Source organism: Leuciscus leuciscus (assembly GCF_965113295.1).
Source record: "Leuciscus leuciscus genome assembly, chromosome: 12".
Taxonomy (NCBI): Eukaryota; Metazoa; Chordata; class Actinopteri; order Cypriniformes; family Leuciscidae; genus Leuciscus; species Leuciscus leuciscus.
In genome coordinates, this window is record NC_138736.1 from 8,787,040 (window position 1) to 8,807,376 (window position 20,337).

The 20,337-nt window shown below is 37.1% G+C and overlaps 1 protein-coding gene across 1 annotated transcript in view; it reads right to left on the reverse strand.

Moving 5' to 3' along the window:
* Nucleotides 1–3,994, reverse strand: part of angpt2b (angiopoietin 2b) — a 28,560-nt gene extending 24,566 nt beyond the window's left edge. The window contains exon 1 of the mRNA XM_082187091.1: nt 3,265–3,994. Within this exon, the coding sequence (XP_082043217.1) occupies nt 3,265–3,546 (282 nt within the window). The 5' untranslated portion in view covers nt 3,547–3,994. The remainder of the gene's footprint in view (nt 1–3,264) is intronic.
* Between the last annotated feature and the right edge of the window lie 16,343 nt (nt 3,995–20,337).

The window sequence follows — 20,337 nt, forward strand, 5'->3', positions numbered from 1 at the left end:
ATGTGATTTTTTTTTATTTTATATATATTGCTGTTCAGAGGACCTAAATAACAGAATCTGCGGTGATGTGACAAGTAATGACCTTCTGATTGAAACATACTGCAAATGGCACAGAGATAAACTGTCTCAAAACACACAGTTTATTTGAATTACTGTGGGAAATGACAGTGCCATAATGTTATCAGACTTTAAATGACCTTCACTGCAAAAACATCATTATCTCAACCATCCACACAATAATCTGCAGGTTTTTAACTGTTGGTATCTGTGAAAAGAACAATATCCATTTTAAACAGAATGTTTTGGAGATAAGCCTGAATTATGTTAGTCAGAAACACACAGTAATGATGTTTGTCAGAGAACCTAAAAATTACATCTAAGTTAAATGGACTTATCAAAGTCAGAATATTACTTAATATGACAAGATTATTTTCTATCCATGCTTTCTATAAAAGGGACAACTCAGTTGATAAATATAAATGTAGCTGTACTTGTCAACCTGTCTACATCAACCGTCGATTACATCAACGAAAGTAATTTTTAAAGGGGTAAAACAGACACACTTCTACTTTTTACAGTGCTGATATTTTATGTTAGAGCTTTTGAAAATAGGAAAGAGAGATGTGGATCTGGCCCTTAATGGAGGAATAATCCTTGTCTTTTTGGTTTTAAAATAGCTTCAGATACTGACAAACTCCACCAGCCTTAAAGGATCCAGGAAATCTTGCTTAAACATGTTCAGGATTTACCTCTTTCTTGGTCTCCTTCCCAAATTCAATAACCTTGTGAGGATAATGTGTAATGCAGATTGGGACATATCTATAGTGCGCAAACATAAATAGTGTGCATAAACTTGTCCAATGTAAATTCTGGATCTTGAAGCAAAACCACTTGAGAACATCAAGTGGCGACCCAACAAAGTATCAAAATTATTTATCGTACAAAATTAAACAAAATCCCCTTACAATCAAACACTGAAATATATTAATATTTCCATGAACTCCAAAATTATCCATGACGTAGTCTGAAGTAACAGGACAAATATTTACAATTTGGTTTCTAAATTCCGATGCCCGGCCTATAAATCACCATACAAACACATTGTGGTCGACAGAAACCATGTTGTTCTGGGTTGTATTTCCTTTCACAACTCTGTTCATTGTTTTCCAGGATGTCACACCAGTTAGCATCTGACAAATTTGGCTATAGCTTCTACCAAGATTAATTTATTTTTAGGCCATGTCCACACTAATACGTTTTCGTTTGAAAACGTTTATTTTTCTCTCCGTTTTGGCCTTCCGTCCACACTGAGACGGCGTTTTTATGAATGAAAACGAAGCTTTTTTGAAACCGCACTCCAAAGTGGATACATTTGAAAACGCCGTTTTCACGTTGTAGTGTGGACTGTGAAACCGGTGGTATTTAAAAACGATGACGTAAATTTAGTCATGTGACGCATATTGTACCAATAAATATTCATGTTTATGCCAGTATTGTGCCTGTTATGTGCTATTCACTTTCACACTGTTGGTAAAAATATTCTACATTGCACACTCTTCATATCACAGTCCTGCAAAGATGACAGAATTTACTCACATTTGCTGTCCTGCGGCAATACATGAGAGCAGAAGCGTTTTAGACCAAACATATGGTGACTGCATGCGACCTGGACCGCATCAGTGAATGGTGAGATATTTTACTAAATAAAATTATCCTGTCAGAAAAATTGCGCGATATCTTCATTTTTTTTTTTTCCATTTGAATCATATCAGTGATCTTTTGTGGGGTTTTACGCATGCGCAGTAAAGGTGAATTTAGCGTTTTCAGGCATTTTTCAAAAGTTTCTCATCCACACTGAGTCCACACTACTGCGTTTTAGTTTAGAAACGGAGAATTAAAACGAATACGATCTCCGTCCACACCAGCGTTTTAGCTGCGTATTAGAATTGATCTCCGTCCACATTAAAACGACTGAAAACGCGGATCACGTGACCATTCACCAACACTGGGCATGCGCGTGTAAACACAACTTCATTGATAAAATTATCCCACCATGCGCTGGTTCTTCCCGGGTTAACCCAAAACCGACGCTCCATGTACGGTCGGTACCGCCGCTGCACACGGGAATTGTCACAGATCGCTCGAATAATAGCTTGCCTCCGGCGCATAGGCAGTTACAGCATTGTAAAATGCAGAATTTACTTGCACAACAGCTGCTAGCAAAGATATACGCCATGACTGATGACACCCAATCATAGAGCCGAGCGTGAGCCTCTACTATGTCATCGTTTCTAAAGTCCTCCGTTTTGACCCGTCCAGACTAAAACGCCCTCCGGAGATTCAAAACGAAAAACGGGTCGGCAGTGTTTCTAAACTTCTCCGTTTTGGGTCTCCGTTTTTGCCGTTTTAGTGTGGACGGGAGGTGCAAACGTAGCAAAAGGTCTCAGTTTTTAAACGAAAATGCAGTAGTGTGGACGGGGCCTGAGGCTACGTTTACACGGAAACGATCTGAAGAGAAAACGCAAAAGTGATCACTTTTTATTCTGCGTTTAGACGAGCGTTATGGGGGGGGGAATCTGCGTGCAAAAGTGTGTGAAATTCAATGCACTCCAGGCGGCTAGGAGGCAATGTGAAGCACTGATCGGTGCCTTCACTGTCTAGCAGACTTTTGCGTTTTTACCGTTTAGACGGAAACGCGACGGTGGAGCGTTTTTAAGATTTCCACTCTGGAGGGTGGTTTCACTTTTTTGCGTTTTTAAGCCCCAAAAACGCCGTCCCCGTCTAAACGAAAGGCACATCTGATAAAATATTTTTACGTTTTCACCCGCGAGCGTTCTCGTGTAAACAGGGCCTGAAACGTCCGAAAACGCCAGAAAACGCTAGTCTGGACGGAGAGCGTTTATAAACAAAAACGCCGTTTTCAAATGTATCCGGATTAATGTAGACGTAAGCCTTAATTTGTTTTTGTCTTTAATTGACATATTTAAAATTCTTCACTTTAGTTTCTAGATCCCTTTGCAAAAGAAGAATTTGCAAAAGAAGAATGTACAAAATTTTGCAGCACAATAGCCTACCATAGAGTTTGTTTGGATGCACATCCTTTGTCATCAACAAAACGTATGTAACGTTTTAGCATTTAGCGCATTTTCCCTGCCTTCCCTGATCAGGATGAACCTACAACCCAATTTGAGAACCACTGGTGCCATAAAAGATGAACAAGAAACAGACAGAATGAGGTTTAGGAGGATTAAGCTAATTCACTACCTTTTGCAGCCACTGTGTATTGTTCTCTGTTGCACTCTCTAGGGTCTCCAGCTTCCTTTCCTGCCAGGTGGTTTCAGCGTGTGGCGACTCCGGGGCCGAAGGCGAGTCCCGCTGGAGGGAGTTAGTCACCTGGAAGTCCCCCGCAGGTCGGCACTGCTCCACCTCTGGAAGGATAAAAGTGTAGTGGCAGGGGCCATCCTGCACCTGGTGCTGCCGTTTTTCCGAGCCAATCGCCACAACCACTGCCGCTGTCAGGTAACACAGACACGGCAGCCAGCCCATCCCAGGAAAATGCTGACGGTAGGAAAGATATAATCCAAGGACGGATGAAACTTGGGCACTCTTCTGGAAGCAGGTCGGATGAGAGAGCTTCACCGGGATTATCACTTGTCCAAACTTTTCTGAAGTTCGGAGTTCTCTGCTTCTTTCTTTTTTCCTTTTTCTTTGCTTGACGGGTCGATGTAGAGATCTCCTTCTACAACAGCACACTTGTAGAAATGCAGTAAATTTAAAAGCAACACTATCCAGATGAAAGCCAGGAGAGGAGAGATCGTTTCCTATTCCTCGCTCACTTTACACTCAGGACAGCTCAGAACCAGAAACATCCTCTCTGTTTATTTACCCTCTGAATAGTTTTTCAGTTTCCTGCTCTCTCTCTCTCTCTCTCTCTCTCTCTACAATCTCGTTGCGACTGTCCGGGGTTGGAAGCTTTGAGTTTGGGAACTTCTGAACTTTGTGCCAGAGCTTTTTAAGGACTGAGTCTAACATCCCTTTTTTTGACACATAATCACTCACCCCCTCCTTCGTTCTCCCTCTCTCGCCGTCTCTTGCATACTCCCCCCTTCTCTGTCTCAACATTTTGAGATGGAAGCTGCAAAAATGCCCACAGCAACCACCACACCAAAAAAAAAAACCCAAACAGAGAACATTCACTTTTCATTAACCCCCTCTCATGTTCTACCCCCTGCCATCTATCCCTCATAGCAATGGTTTATGAATCCACACCTGCACTGCTACACAGGAAAAAAGGATGAACATGGTGATGTGAGACATCATCAAGAGTTAAACTGGGATTTTTGGGAGGTTTGGAGGATATAATCTAATGATAATTCTGGAGTTGCTTTATGGGGCACCGCTGTGATTTTGAAAATACAGAGACAGTGAGGTCAAAAAGTCTGAGATCAAAGTCTGAGAAAATCTGGGATTATTACATTGTTTTCTCTTATATAATAAATTATTAATATACTCTTTCCAATTATTATAGAAATTGCATTTTAAAAAAGCAATTAAAATAAATATAAATACGTCATGACTTTATATTTAAACATTTGATTTACTGTTATTTATTTAAGGTATTTTTATTTGAAAATTCTGCAGTTTATTTCACTAAATCTGAAATTCAACGTTTCACTCATGTTGTTATGCTGAATATAATTTGAAATAAATAAATAAATAACGACTGTTAAATTTATATTAAAAGAACAGTAGCTGTGGCTTCCAGAAAATCACTGTCAAAAATAGGATGATAATGTTTTAGCAATTACGAATTGGCATTTTAGTGTCTGTATGTATTACACCTTATAACCGCATTTTAATTAAGTTATATAACATTAATATGCTAACGTTAATATGACACATAAACAGGGTGAGTACTTGACATGATCACATGAGGGCAAGGAATCACATGACAAAATGGAATCATGACTTTGAGAATTAAACAACAAAACAAAAAAAGACATGAAAACACAATCTTGAATCGAAACCACAAAACAGACGTGACAATGCTAATCTACTTGAACTACCAAAAGCAGATTTTTAGTGGAAATGTAACACAAAACACCCTAATTTACTTTACTGACAACATACAAAAAAAGGGAAGAAACAAAAGTATTTATATAAAATATAAATCATATCTGATGCGTCACACAGGGATTTCTGGGAATGCACTATTACTGTTTTTCACCATCAATTATATAATAAATCATAGTTTTTATTTATAAAAAAAAAACATACAAGTCACAGCATTTTACAATTCAATTATTATGTGATGTTAAATCAATTTCCACCATACTTTATATGGCAAGGAGACTTACAGGTAACCGTTTCATTTTTATTTATTTTTCCAGTAAAAGTTACATTTCTCCCCATGTAGGGATCTCAAAGTGGGTCTGCTTCTAATTTAATGTAATGAAGTAAAGCTTGAAGACTCATAAAAAATATTCTTTATTGGCATTGATGGTTCTATGAAGAACATTTAATATATGGAACCTTTTCCATGTACAAACTGTTCTTTACTCTGGAAAAAGGTTCTTTAGATTATAAAATGTTCTTCACACTAAGAAAATAAAAATGCTTCTTTTATGAATTGTTTACTGAAAGTTTTTTTTTTTGAGAAACAAGAACGGTTCTTATGGCATCACTTCAACCAAACCCTTTTCGAACCTTTATTTTTAAGAGTGAATATGCGCAGTGAAACAACCCACATATCCACTGCATATGAAAAGGAACTGATTGACAAAGAATCTGCAAGTTATCTTTTGAATCAAATTTGGAACCTCCAGACTCAATTTAACCCCCATTATTCTCATAGACATTATTCTGTAGACTTTGTGTGTTCTATTAAAGTCATCCTTTACATCCAATTCTAGTTCCCACTGACTACAGCTTGACGTTTTAGACTGCGTACCATCAACTGGTATGAATAGCACTAGCTCTCAGAAACATCTGAGCACTTAAATCTTCCTCTCTCCTTTCATTTGCTTTTGCCAGACACAGAGTCAATCCCATTCACTTAAACTGTTTCCTTTTACACTTTTCCATGCCATAATTCATAAATGGTTTACACTAAATGGAAAGTTAGTAGCTATAAAAATCCTGTGGGTATATAATGGGATTAAGTTGCCAACACAAACAGAAATTAATTGTCTATACATGTCTCTTCTTCGACAAGAGCTTGTCTCCCTCCCTCTCCTTATCTTCTTTTACGTCTGTACCAACACAACCAGGTTCATTTGTCTTGCTAAATTCTTTAGCGCAGCAGCTAAATAAGAACAGTCTGCTGGTAATGATGTGATGCCTCATGGATCAGGGTGTTCTAAAGAGTGTGTGGGCGATGTTTTGCAACTCTCTGAATGCCTTGATTGTCGCAGTGTCCATCATAGAAAGTGATCAAAGTATGCATAGCGGTGTGAGGGGGTAGGCAAGGTCACAGCAAAAGCTAAAAGCTATGATCAATAGTGCAGATGTGCGCAGAGAAACTTCAGAATATGATATGGTTTGTTTAGGTTCAATAGTTCATCGTAACCACTCATTTTCCAACTCCGACTGGTGAAAATAGTCTTGTTTCATCATTTCCAAACTCACTTTCACACTGCGAACCATGTGCTGATGCTTTGCTTGAGTAAAAATGAAGTGATTATCACAACATGAACACAGTAGTGATTGATATAAAAAAATAAAAGAACAAAGACATTTTGACATGATATTCCCCCAAAAAAGAATCAAAGTAAGCATGAACATTGTTTTTAATATGAGGAAAAAACACTCAAATTAAGGTTAAGATTCAATGAATCACCCTAAATTAATGTGTTAAATGTAAAGGCCTAATAATAATAATAATAATAATAACAATAATGCAATATTTAAATAATAATAATAATAATTATTATTATTATTATTTAAAGCTGCAGTCCGTAACTTTTGGCGCTCTCTCTGTTTATGTTTATGACGAGTCACACAGGCTACAATGCAGCGGTACGACCTGTACCAGTCTAAAATAGTCTGAATATGAACACTTATTATAGGTGTACCGTGATTCAGGATAAGACAAAAACACGGTTTGGAAAATGGATTCATGATGTACTCTCTTATTATATAATTTGTCAATTTTGAACAAAAAAAAGTTACGGACTGCAGCTTTAATATTAAATTATTCTAGTGATTCTACTGTATGTTTTTTATGGCCACTGTATAAAGACTCAAAGTAAAGATTTTTTTATTATTATACTAAAGCATTTGTTAAAATAATAATCAATTTAAAATAGCTAACATCATGTATTCATTTAGGCAGAAACAATAAGATCATTAAAGCAATTATTACAAGTTGTGGTCATAATGATTACAAAATGTAGAAATGTTTTTGCTCCCGGTCCGCATGACTAGCCTGGCTCCGCCCTACGTACTTCCGCACAATTTTCATTTTCCTTCAGTACTCCGTCTGGGTTTGTGGTATATTCGTGGGTTTTCTCCGGCCAAATTTTTACCGGTCCAATCAGCGAACAGAGGGAGTGGCTGAGAACGATGAGGTTGAGGTTGAGCGCTAGTTTGAGTTGTAGGGTTGCGTCACGACCAAACGTTAGCGATTGGTTATGGCAGATCCAGAGTGGCTCTGGGCAGATCCAATAGTTTTAAACTTCAACAGTTCCTGCCTTCAAGGAAGTTAAAGCTGCGGTCTGCAAGTCTGGCAGATTGAGGTGACTTAGCCAAAATTTTGAATGTTTACAACTCTCATGCCCCTCCCCCACTACCAGCGAGCACCCTCCCATCGAGTTCGTGCTCGTCAGTGCGTGTGCACCAGATTTTCTGTGAACGCGTCCGTCTCTTCAGCATCGATCAACACCATGGACTCGGAGGTAGGCTGCCCTGGCTAATCTACCCATAGATAGCAATAACCAAGGAATTGGAAGCTTGTTAGTAGATTTTCTCTCCGTCATCACGCTTCGTACAATCCAACACACCTGCGAACTTCAGGCGTGTGCATGTGATATTGTAACGTGCTCGGCGGAGGGGGGATCTGTGGCGTGTGCACGAACTGTGATTGACAGTCAGATTTCACACAGCCCTGCGCTGATTGGACCAGAAGAACCGGGAGCAGTGGATTTTTTCAAAACAAATAACAGGCTCCAGGTGGAGGTAGAAGCACGGGTTTGTTTCTAAAACCGGCTGATTTATGTTGTTCTGTCGGAGCATAGTGTCGGTTTCAGTGAATATGATAAAAAAAATCTTGCCGACTGCAGCTTTAACTCTTGTCAATGGAGAGTGGCCAGACTCTCTGTACAAATGAAATGTTAGAGAGTCTGGTAGGACCAGTATACCGCATGACAGCTTTCACATCACCAATTTTTCATACAAACCATGCTCTGTTTCGAACTAATTTGCCAGTATAAAAGGCCCATAACAGTCTTTGCTCATCATAAGTAAAAGGGCAGAATGTCTTGATGAGCAGAGACAGAAGAGAATTGCAAGTACTTGAAGAACCAGTCATGTTAGAACATTGGCGTTGGTATACGTCAAAGGGCTGATATTCTAATAACCTCCCCAACGATTCTAAATCAGTCAAACTAGTCCTTTTGCGACGTGACACAAGCCGGCCTCTCTATTAGGGCAGAAAGGGCTTGCCTTCTTTCTTGGGCCTGTCAAAATGCATGTGAGTGAGGACAGCTTTGTTATTTCAGCATGGAGAAAAAAAAACAAGCCTTCAGGGCAATATCAATCGCCATATAATGTCGCTTTCAGTGGACTTGTCACTCTACGAACAGCAAACCAAACCAGCTCTCACAACATGGAAAGATGACAGAAAACAGTCCCTTTAACAAGAACAAATCATTATTGGCCACTGTCCCCATTGTTGTATAAAATCTGTTCAGCATTCAAAAACCTGCATTACTTACTTTCTTCAGTGGAACACAAAAGGATTTTTGAAAAAAAAGACAATTGAACAAAAAATGAAAGTGGATGGTGACCAGGGATCGACCAAGATACAAAAGCAACATAAAGCATTATGAAGTCATTTTTGTAGAAAACAGAGTAAAACACTAAAATACATGTTGATATTTTCTGATATTCTTGCTTGACATCATTGGCCACCATTCGTTTTCAATGGAAAAGAGCAGCTTGGACATTCTGCTTTAAAAAACTAGATTTTTGTGTACCACTTATTTGTATTTACATTTTCGTATACCGAAATAATAGTGTTGTTTTAATCACTGCACAAGCGGAACTTCTCTGTTTATGGAACGTAATAGAGTTTCCCCCATAGGATGTGAAAATATTGTTTATATCGATATAAGCCCTATATCTTCATGTGCACTTACGGTCTTGTGGACTTACAATGGCCACCGTGTGTGTGTGTCTGTTAAGTCCACAAGACCACTGGGTGTCTCATTTGTCATTTTAGGTTTTAGGCCCCATTTGTGGCTGATATATGTGCCCTTGATGCACACTTTTGAGTCTGAAAGCTCTGCAGCAGACATCTACCCGAAGTCAAAGCGGCATTATGTCACGAAAGTGTGGATTTGGAGGAAAACCGTGAGTGTTTAGGAAGCCATTTTGGACAGGGCCATATTTTGATGTTGCCAACACATCTAAAAAATAACAAAGGACACAGAGTGCATGATTCAAGTTGTCCTAAACATGAGACATGCTTTATATGAAGCGCTTCAAACTAAATCATGAACCTACATGGCTTGCCCTGCTGTCAGTTGCGTGTTTCTTTAATGCATTTGAGATGTATTTTCCTTGTAAAACATACATCTTACAGTTGCATATTTACATGTAAATGTTACAAATTCACACAAGTAGACTTCAATGAACAAGTGCCAACTAGAGCATGCAAGTCAAATAATGGGAGCGCACTAATTCTAACCATTTCTAAAATATTTTGCTAGAATATTTTACATCCAAAAGTGTAAGCACTTCAAATCTCTTTCACCAATCACAACAGCACCATAAACGGCAGTGTATGTTGCAGATATATTGACTGACTTTTTTTTATTTAAAGACAGATATAGTTTGTTCAGTTAAAAGAAAACACACTGAACTGTGACTTCAAAACTGAATTTCGCCATTTCTGTAAAATCATATTGTTTTCGAAAAACATGATGGTTTGCAGATGACAGAATACACATTTTTTGGGTGAACTATTCCTATAAAGGCCAGTCGTGTGATTGCGAATGATGGAATTGATTAAGCATTTATTGCACTGTTATCAGGGCTGCTCTATGGAAAATTAACTCAAATGGTTCTGACCTGATGAAACAACCTTTAAAATAAATCACAATATCCCATGGTGTCATGAGAGAAGTGCATGTTCAGCATCAGTTCTAAATTTACAGGAAAAAAATGCATGTAAAACATATTACTAAACTATAGCAATGGTGATGTCATGCAACGCCTTTAACCTCTGCCCCCACCAATGTTACTACACAAACAGGCCCTTATTTCCATGGGGACAGGACAACACATACATGAAGGCTATGATTTCCAAAGCCAGGGTAATTTCACATCTGACAGGTCTTAGTGGGAAAAACCTCTGTGATCCTTTGTCTTGTTTATGGAACAAATTGTGAAAATGACAGTTTTATTACAGGATCTAAAAATCTTGCCACACAGAGTCCTGTAAAGAACTTTGATTATTCTCCAAAAAATGCATTTTCTTAAATTATAGCAGGATAACATGAACGCCCCCCCCCCTGAACTTGCCCCAGAACGGCATTTAAAAAAGCGATAAATGCACCTTTATCTGGAAGTTTAGATCATCTAAGAGCAAAAAGAAAGGTTTAATAGTGTCAATAAAACAGGACATTACCGAAAGGGGATCCAGACTTTCCAGACATTTACAGTGATCTCCTCTCTCGCCGCTGAATGTTTCTGTTTTTTGTTGGAACTATATTTGAGGGGTTTAACTGAGGTCAGTGCCTGATATTAGACATACATCATGCACTCCTTTATTCAATACTCCTGTCAAGATGCTCTAAGCGTATCTGTTTTTCATTTTTTATATTACGACCAACAACTGCTCTGGTTGCTGCATTGTAAAATATCACTGTTTGCTCCATTTTAAACCCCTAAAAGTCCTCATTATTCACAGCAGGCCGCTTGTAAAAAAAAAATTTGCCCCCACAAACCATTTTAAAATGATTTCTAAGCAATTAAAGCAATAGGTGAAATGTAGTCATAATGTTCTAGTGTTATGTTAATCTGTCTGGGATAGATGATCTCTATGCTAACAATTTAGCCTAAATGATCTGCTATTCTTAATTCAGGTGGTTAGCGGAGTCAAAAGGAGTCGCCAATGCTATCGTTGCTAATCTCTTTTTAAATAGTTGTTATTGGATTAGATTATGCTGTCGTAACTGGAGGAGGTAGGCAGTTAAACATAATCACACTTCATGTCATGCTAAGCCATGTAGCATGTTAATCTAGTAAGGATATTTCTCCTGCTGAGGACCTGCAGTGGCCCTGAACATATGTGTCATGTTTAAGGCATAATGAACTTTAATGTGGTTCACATGTTGTACGAATGGTTGGTTCAGTGGTGGTTGGGTAATACGCAAGCATTTTATGGATAGAGAGCTTATTAGAGCCAGCTGTCTTTCTCTTTATGCTGTGTGTGAATCAGGAAGTTGTTGCCCCCCCCCCACCTTTGTAGCCTTTACCCTCCCTACACAATGTCCTGGAGTGTGTTCAAAAGATCCATCTCATTTTGATGTGTGTGCCTGGAGGGGACAACATACATGTGCAACCAGGGGTTGATGCTTGAAGAGGTTTATATCTCTATTCTTCACTGGTGGTAAAACAGATACACATTTAATTTACAGACTTTTTTTACAGGTGTGTGTTTAAGGCTATTAAACTAATCAACCTATTATGTTATATATATATATATATATATATATATATATATATATATATATATATATACACACACATACACACATAAATATATACATACATGCAATATATATATATATATATATATATATATATATATACACACACACATACACACATAAATATATACATACATGCATTTTTTTCTTCATCTTTTATCATGTAAAATTGATAAAATACATATATAATGTAATATTATATAAAAGAGGATGACATATATATATGTGTGTGTGTGTGTGTGTGTGTGTGTGTGTGTGTCATGTCTATTGATGTGCATTCTATAGATAGAAATGTATGTACTTTTTATACATGCCTTCAGAATTTTGTGGCTTGTGTTTTTGCACTTTGACCCCTCATCAGTAGTTTTCATCCAGGCTAAGAGCAAAGTATCTGGTTGTAGTTTGTAACACCTGCCCTATAGACAGGAGCACAAAGAGGGTCCAACGCAGCAGGGGGGTTTCCTTCAGACCCAAAAGTCCAGATCAAGAGATGCTGAAATGTTTGCAAAGGGTCTTATTATGAGACTCCTGTCAGGTCTCTTTAGAGACTGAGAGCTGGTTTGGATAGTGAGTCTTTGTCCTCTGTGCTCCCACCAATCACAAGAGGACGCTGTCTACTGTATGTATAGTGGCCTAAAGCCATGCATTGTAAACTATGAATAAGAAGGATTATTAATATTGTGTGAATAAATGCCTACTATCCATTTCTGCAAGCTCTCTCCAAAATGTGCTGATCAAATTTGTTTATTTTTCTCTCAAAAGCCTTATGGATTGGTCAAATCTTTAAGGATGATTTTCTTGGCCTCTTACGACCATATCATCTCGCCAACATTGTCTGGAGTACTCTGGGGGAATTGTGGCTTCATATTATAATACATTCCCATCTTTCACCTTGTGTAACAGACTTTGTCCTTTCCCTCCCACTTTAATATAATGAGTTGCGCTAGCTAAGCGACTGTAAAAAAAAAAAAAAAAACAATACATCAAGTAAAAACACCTTCAATTGCCCTATATATAACTGTAGATAAGTAACTCCTCCATAAATTGTAATAAATTGCATCACCTAGATTTACTTTTTTTACTACACTCAATTAGCAGAATAGCTTTTAGGCACTGTTGTAGGGGTGTTTAGTGACAAAATGGAAGTAGTAAACCCACTGTTTTAAATTAAACTAAACAAAACATCTTCAAACACAGATTCCAGGAATAGTCCAGTACAAATGTTCACAGTATAGTCTATCAAAACAACTAGCGGTATCAAGGTTCTCCAATGACTAAATACACATAACATCCTTGTGCAATACACATGTGAATTCAACTCAAAAAATAAACATTAACACACTCTTTTCCTTTACCATGCAACACGCAACATCAAGCACCATGGAGTTCACAGCCAAGGAACTCTACCGGTCCGAGGGAAAAGACTGCTAAGCTCCCAGTCAGCTTTTTTACTCTGATGTTAACAAGTGTTTTTAGTTTCCTCTAATGGTGTCAACTGTATCTTCCTGAGCAAGTATAGTCTTGCATCCTGCTGGGGTTTGTTTCATGGTGCCTCTGTTCCCACATAGCTGTTTTCACTTTTCCAGTCTGTAGAGGCTGCCGGGAATGTAATACAGACAACGGCAAAACTGTCTTCACACTGTAAAAACGACACAGAAGCTGCATCTGAAGCAACATACAATATATGCCATAACAGAGACTTAATGCCACATAGACAGCAGATACTGAATACAACAATCTCAAATCACTAAAAATAACTCTGCCGTTTGCTGTTTCCTGTGCACAACTGACAGAAAGCAAGATGCATACTGAATGTGATGAAAACAACAAAGTTTTATGCTTTATGCAACACTTCATTTACATAAAATCCCAAAGTATCCGTGTTGTGATAAAAAATAGTGCTCCATCTACTTTATGAATAAAAGTATTTTTTCTTTACTGTAAGGATTCTATATATATACACTGCACAAAGCAGCATCAGGAGATATTTTGAATTTATTATTTCCTACTTTCACAAGGTACTGTGGCTGCCAACCTGAAAATGTACAATGAATCATAGTCGATTCTAGACACGAAGGCACTTCAGTCTTATTTATTAATACAATGCAAATGTTCTCTATTGCATTGAAGCGAAATCGTATAATAAAATGCAAGCAAATGTGTCCATTTCCTTAAGTATACTGTACATACCCTCACATAACAGTTCAGTCACAAATGGTTTAAAATAGAGACTGTCAATTTGAATCGAATCGAAAGCAAGACTACAGCATCTCATACCCTATAATCATACCTGCAATTAGCTTATAATACAGAAACACATTTTTCACTTTAAAGTTCACAGCCATCCAACATAAGGCCAGATTTACTAAACAGGTCAAATTAGCGTGAAACCACAATCCCATAAAAGCGCAGATGGGAGTGGAAATTTCTGCGGGTGATCTACTGACAATGCGCACATTAAAGAACACAAGCTGCGTCTCATTTTGAAGACTATACGTCTTCCGGTGGTTGCATTCGTCAGTCACATATGCCATTGAGGCTGACTCATTTCAGAAAAGTAACCATTACATTCCAAGGTAAGAAAGAAATTAAAATAATTAACACAGCACGAGGAATAACGGTCAATTTGATAATGGTTTCTTTTCTGAAATGAGACATTCTTGATGACGTATGCGGCCGACAAATGTGACCTCGAAATGAGACACAGCTACAGACGCAGCCAGCTCATTTCCATAATGACCAACGCAATTTATCAAGAGCAGAGCAAATTAGCATAGGGTCGCGAACAAGCAGAGTCGATGATTATCAGGTGCAGGTAATCTACTAACAACACAGGCTTGGCAAATTAAAAATAACATGGCCTGGCAAACGATATGTTCCAATAACGTGTTCCTCTAGCATTCCAAATAAATGAATACAAGTGGAGAAAATTATCATCCTTCTATCACATGCTTTCTATGGTGCCTCCTCCTAGCAGCAACTATTGCAGTCAAGCGGAAAATGGGTTAAAACATGCTTTTTTCTGCATTAAATAATGGCGCAAATACCAGTAATAAATCAAGTTGCATTTAAATACTCTCCTCCCATAAATGTTGCGTCTGAAAGTGAAACACCTACAAATGCACACACAATAAGGTCAGCCACAACATTTTTTTAGCTAATTTAGCTAATCCTGAAATTAGGTTTTTAAACACCACCTAAGCTTTAAGTAAATCTGGCCCACAGTCTCCTAAAACAGCGTTTGATCGGACCTGCTGGGAAAGAAAACTGGATCTCTTGGAAATTTAAGTGAATATCTGTGATCAAGACCTCCATACATTTTTTCGCACTTTGGTGAAACTTTTCAATGCAAGTCATTGTATAGGCAATGATGTGAACTAATTGCAAACGACTTAAAAATGAACAAAATATCTCAGTTCAGAGTTTCAAGGAAGTTTGAGGGACCAAAATGTTCCAAGGTGTTGCTTTCATGGATTAAGATATTAGAAGTATATATTTCTATAATAATCACAAAGCTCTGACAGAGAAAAATTTCTGCAAGACTGGTGTGAATTCTGGGGAACATCATGTTCCCGGTGAATTATCGTTTTAATGTTCCATTCGGAGCAAACAGCCCATTCCTCAAATAGGTTGTGGAACCTCACAAGATGATTTCATCAGGCAGAGAGAGAGAGAGGCGGAGAGAAAATGAGCAAGAAATCATTTAGACAGATTGATGATGATGAAAGAGGAGCAGATCTCTCTAATTGTAATACGTGGGTTTATCACTTCCCAAGAAACATGTCCTGCTGTTCAAATGGTTTGGACCAGAGTTCAGGAAACAAAAGAAATCTTTGGGTTAGGCTTCCGTACAATGGTTGCCAATAAGAAGAAACTCATTCAAGGGCTGTTCATTATCATCAGCTTGTGCAACACCATAAATCATACACTTTAAAGGCTGTTAATTTGGGTATTTCTGCCAGATATGAGGGCATGTTTTATGGTTAGGCATCAAGCTGGTCTGCAGATTTTTGCAGAAGTACACAAAGCCGTGATTTGAATGTGCACAAAATTAGTCTGTTTATTCCAACAGCTGCTTTAATCAATGTGCTGTTGATATCTGTGAAATTATTTGTTGGTTTTCGTCAAGTGAATCATGTAGCCTGCAAAATTGAAAATGTTATTGATTTACTATGGTTTGAAAATGAACGGACGAATAAATATCACACTCTTCTGGTTTAGAATAACATTGTGAGAAATGAAAATACACAGAAAAAAAGATTAACCCCTTTACATGAAACAGGGGTTAGTTCATGATAATTATCTAATTAAAATGCTTAGCTTCAAGGTACATGTATATGCATAATAATTCAGGTGGGGGGTTTTATTTAATTTTTAATAAGACATAACACACTCATTTTCAAAAAAGGAAAATTCAGTGGTTAGGAAAGATAAGGGAGCAGTTTCATTCAAATATATATACATACATTTTTTTTCTTGCCCTGCATGGTTTTGAAGGTCTGTTCCAAAGAGGCTTGTGATACTTTACAGGATGAGGCTAATAACCAAGCACAGAAGTGACTTAACCAATAGTTTCCTCTACCTTCATCTTTCACTCTGGTCCCTGTGGTATTCATTAGGGCATTTGCAGTTGCATAAACATATTTAGAGGTCAGGGGTCACCACACACTCAACATTTTTCTTCTCAATACATGCTACTCACTCATGAACGTGACAGGACTTATTAGAGGGAACATTTGCCTTACTGCATCAACTGGTTACAAAGGTAAAACTGAACTTATATGTCGCCTTCAACAAATTCAACCAATAAAATGTTGGGATTAACTTATAATATATATATATAATATTTTTTTTATACTATAACTTACAATATTTTCTCATTTTAAATATACATATACATATATATATATATACACTTGAATTAATGCAGATGTTGTTTCGTGAACGCACTGTGGTTCTGAGTGTGTTTTGCCTAGAAAACATCCCACTCAGCAGATGTGAAAACACGTGAAAAGCCCCTCATTTACATTCAAGCTGTATGTGAAAGTCAATTTGCGTGCATGAGTGCGTTCACATTCACGTCCGAGCAGTGCATGAAAAGTGAATGTAAATTCCGTGCTTTACAATGATAAACTGTCGGCCAGAACTATTCATAGCCCAGTTTTCATTACATTGTATAGGCAAAGCAAAGTCTTAGATTAGTTTATGGTGCACATTCAGCTTCCTCTAAATTCTTGGAAAAACTAAAAGGTATTTACAAGATCGATTTCTATTTGCAAGCGTTGTTTAAATCCATCCATTTCCTAAGGGTTTCATCAAACACATGACAAGCACTTGTAGAGAAGTTGTAGGTGTGTGATGTATATAATAGCTCTTTCAAGTCAAAGGGGATAATCATGTTTTGGAGACATGGGAGGAATTGAGGCAGGCTGATAATATATTTAGCGGTGGGGTGCTGTCACAGATAGCGATACACACAGAGCAGTATCATAAAGTGTTCAACAATCTGCAAACATCTCAGTGTCTTGAACAAATTATGCACCCTCATTGTGTCTCATTCGCTAACTGTGGATAGGTAAAGCTGAGTTTGAACATTTTCATGCAGAAATCAGGTTTCATCAATAAGTTTGCAAATAAACTAAGGATTGCATATTAAAAAAAATAAAAAAAATGCGTTTAGGAATAAGTGTATAAAAATAAACATAAATAAAAAAGAAATACATGAGAATTAATTAATAGAAATGTAATAACTAAATGGCCTCATCCTCTGCACAAAAATAGGCAATAGCGTTAATCTAAGTCTATATAAAAGGCAAGAGCATATCTTTAGTGGCCAAAAGGATCAATTTGCAGAGAATGACGCATGGCTGTAGGAGTGGTTGTGCGGAAAGCCCTTATATGGAGGTTTGGGCAGAACAAATTGATTTACTGTATAATATGTTGTTGTGAATCCAGCAGAAATTCCTTTTCTGTGCATGAGTAAAAACACTATAAAATTATTAGAGAATGAGATTTATAACTGCAGAAGGCATCCAAACCAAGTTTGTTAGTTAGCCTATATAAAGCTTATCAAATGTATATAATAAACTGTTTTTAAGGACATTTGGTTCTGGAACTCCCACGGTTCAGAGACCACGTGGCTGCGGTCACAGCGCTGTATCGCTTATCCAGTTGTCCAAACAAGGCCAAACCCTCTCTTCAAGCATCCCGCTGGAATATATTGTGTTTATTCTGTGATTTCTCACCCTAAATTTTCAGCCGGTCAACTCTGGGCACTGGTCCGAGACGAACTTTGTTAGAGAGTTAAAGCATTGTAATGCCCTGCCATTTTACCTACGATTAGTTAGATCAAAGCCCTGAAGCAATGGGTTTTGAATCTTATATATACTTTGATTGACCTCTGTGCAAGTTTGTAATATGTATAACTTTATGTGTCCACTTCTCATATGGGATTATTTATATTACAGCAGGCACTGTAGACTGGACTGAGTTTGACTGTTTATAAGTGACCTTGGGACTTTTTGTCTTTATTTTTGTTTTCACATCCCTGAATTAAATATCACATGGAACAGTATGACTACCTAATATATATTTCTGCATTCATTACCCTTCAAAAGCATATTATTTTAAGTTTTAATAAATAAATAAATACTTATATTCAGCAAGAATGCCTTCACTCAAAAGTGACAGAAAAGACATTTACATTATTACAAAGGTTATATGTTTCATATCAGTGCTATTCTTTGTAACTTGTAATATATATAAATATATATATATATATGAAGAGTTCAGATGCAAAAGCCTCTAAGTGCCATCTGAAATTTTCTTCTAGAATGATCATTTTTATAAAGCTTGTATATTTAATTTAAGTAATTTCACTTAAATGACAATTAATAGGTAATTTGCATTGTCATTTAAGTGAAATTATTGAACTTAAATATACGAGCTTGATCAAAATGATCATTCTAGAAGAAAATTTCAGATGGCACTTAGAGGCTTTTGCATCTGAACTCTTCATATATATATATTACAAGTTACAAAGAACAGCACTGATATGAAACATATAACCTTTGTAATATATTTATATTACCTGATTTATATATATATCAAGATTTCCACAAAAACATTAGTTAATAAGAAATGTCTCTTGAGCACTAAATGAGCATATTAGAGTCATTTCTGAAGGATGTGACACCAAATACTGGAGCAATGATGCTGAAAATGTAGCTTTGCCATCATAAATACATTACTATACTACACTATTTTAATACTATAATAATTGTATTAAAATAACATCTCACAATATTACTATTAATTTGACAGTTTTGAACGGTAGTGTATGCTGTATAGTTTAGCAACCTTTTTTGTGAAAACATAGATTTTGTAAATAGCTTATAACGTACTTAGCCTACTGACTTTAGTAGATTATGAGTAGAATAGTACTCTAACAGTCATCATTTTATCATTTCCTTGTCTCTTATATAACTTCATGTGGTCTTTACTTTCTACTAACTCTGCCCTCTTAACACTACAAAAAATATATCTAACTGCCTATGAGAAAGGTTTACTTGTTCAGACAGTGCCCGTCAGAGCTTTCCGTAGCTTGACTAAGGTCTGCGTGGTGTTCAGTCCTCCTACTCAAAACACTGGTTGCCATGGAACCTCAGCTGTGGTTTCTACCCCATCCTCTGCTTTATCTTACTCTCTCTATCCTTCTTTGCTTTCTAATTTCCTCATGGCATCACCCTCCCCTGCTGGAGGCTGCAATTTTGTAGTGTGATATTCCCTTTTCAGCACTCTCTCTGTTACTCTAAAATCAGCCAGCGTAATACAGACATCACAGTCCTCTTCCAAACAGATGGTCTAATTTTTAGGAAAGGCACTGTTCCTGGACCAGAGATTAAAGATGAAGCACTGTGATTAGAGCTGTGCGAGCCCTTTGAAACTCCAGCATAAGAGCCTTCACTATATGTAGTTTAAAGGGATAGTTCACTGAAAAACAAAAATTGTCATTACAAATCCAAAAACTTCTGTAGAACACAAAAAAAATTGATGTTTTGAAAAACATCTTAGTGTTTTTTGTCCATATAATGAAAGTCAGTGGGGTTCAATGTTGTTTCAAATCCCATGCATTTCACTGTATAGGCAAAAACAGTTGATTCATTCTTCAGAATACCTTATTTTGTGTTTCGCAGAAGAAAGTAAAGGTCACACAGGTTTGGAACGACATGAGGGTGAGTAAAATATGTTTTAATTTTTGAGTAAACTATTCCTTTAAAAGTGATGTGTAAGTTTGGTAACACTTTTTTTTGATACTCGAATTTAGACATTCTTCTACGAACTATAAAGTAACTTAAAAAGTACTTCAAAGTAACTATAAAGTAATTTGCAACTATATGTCAAC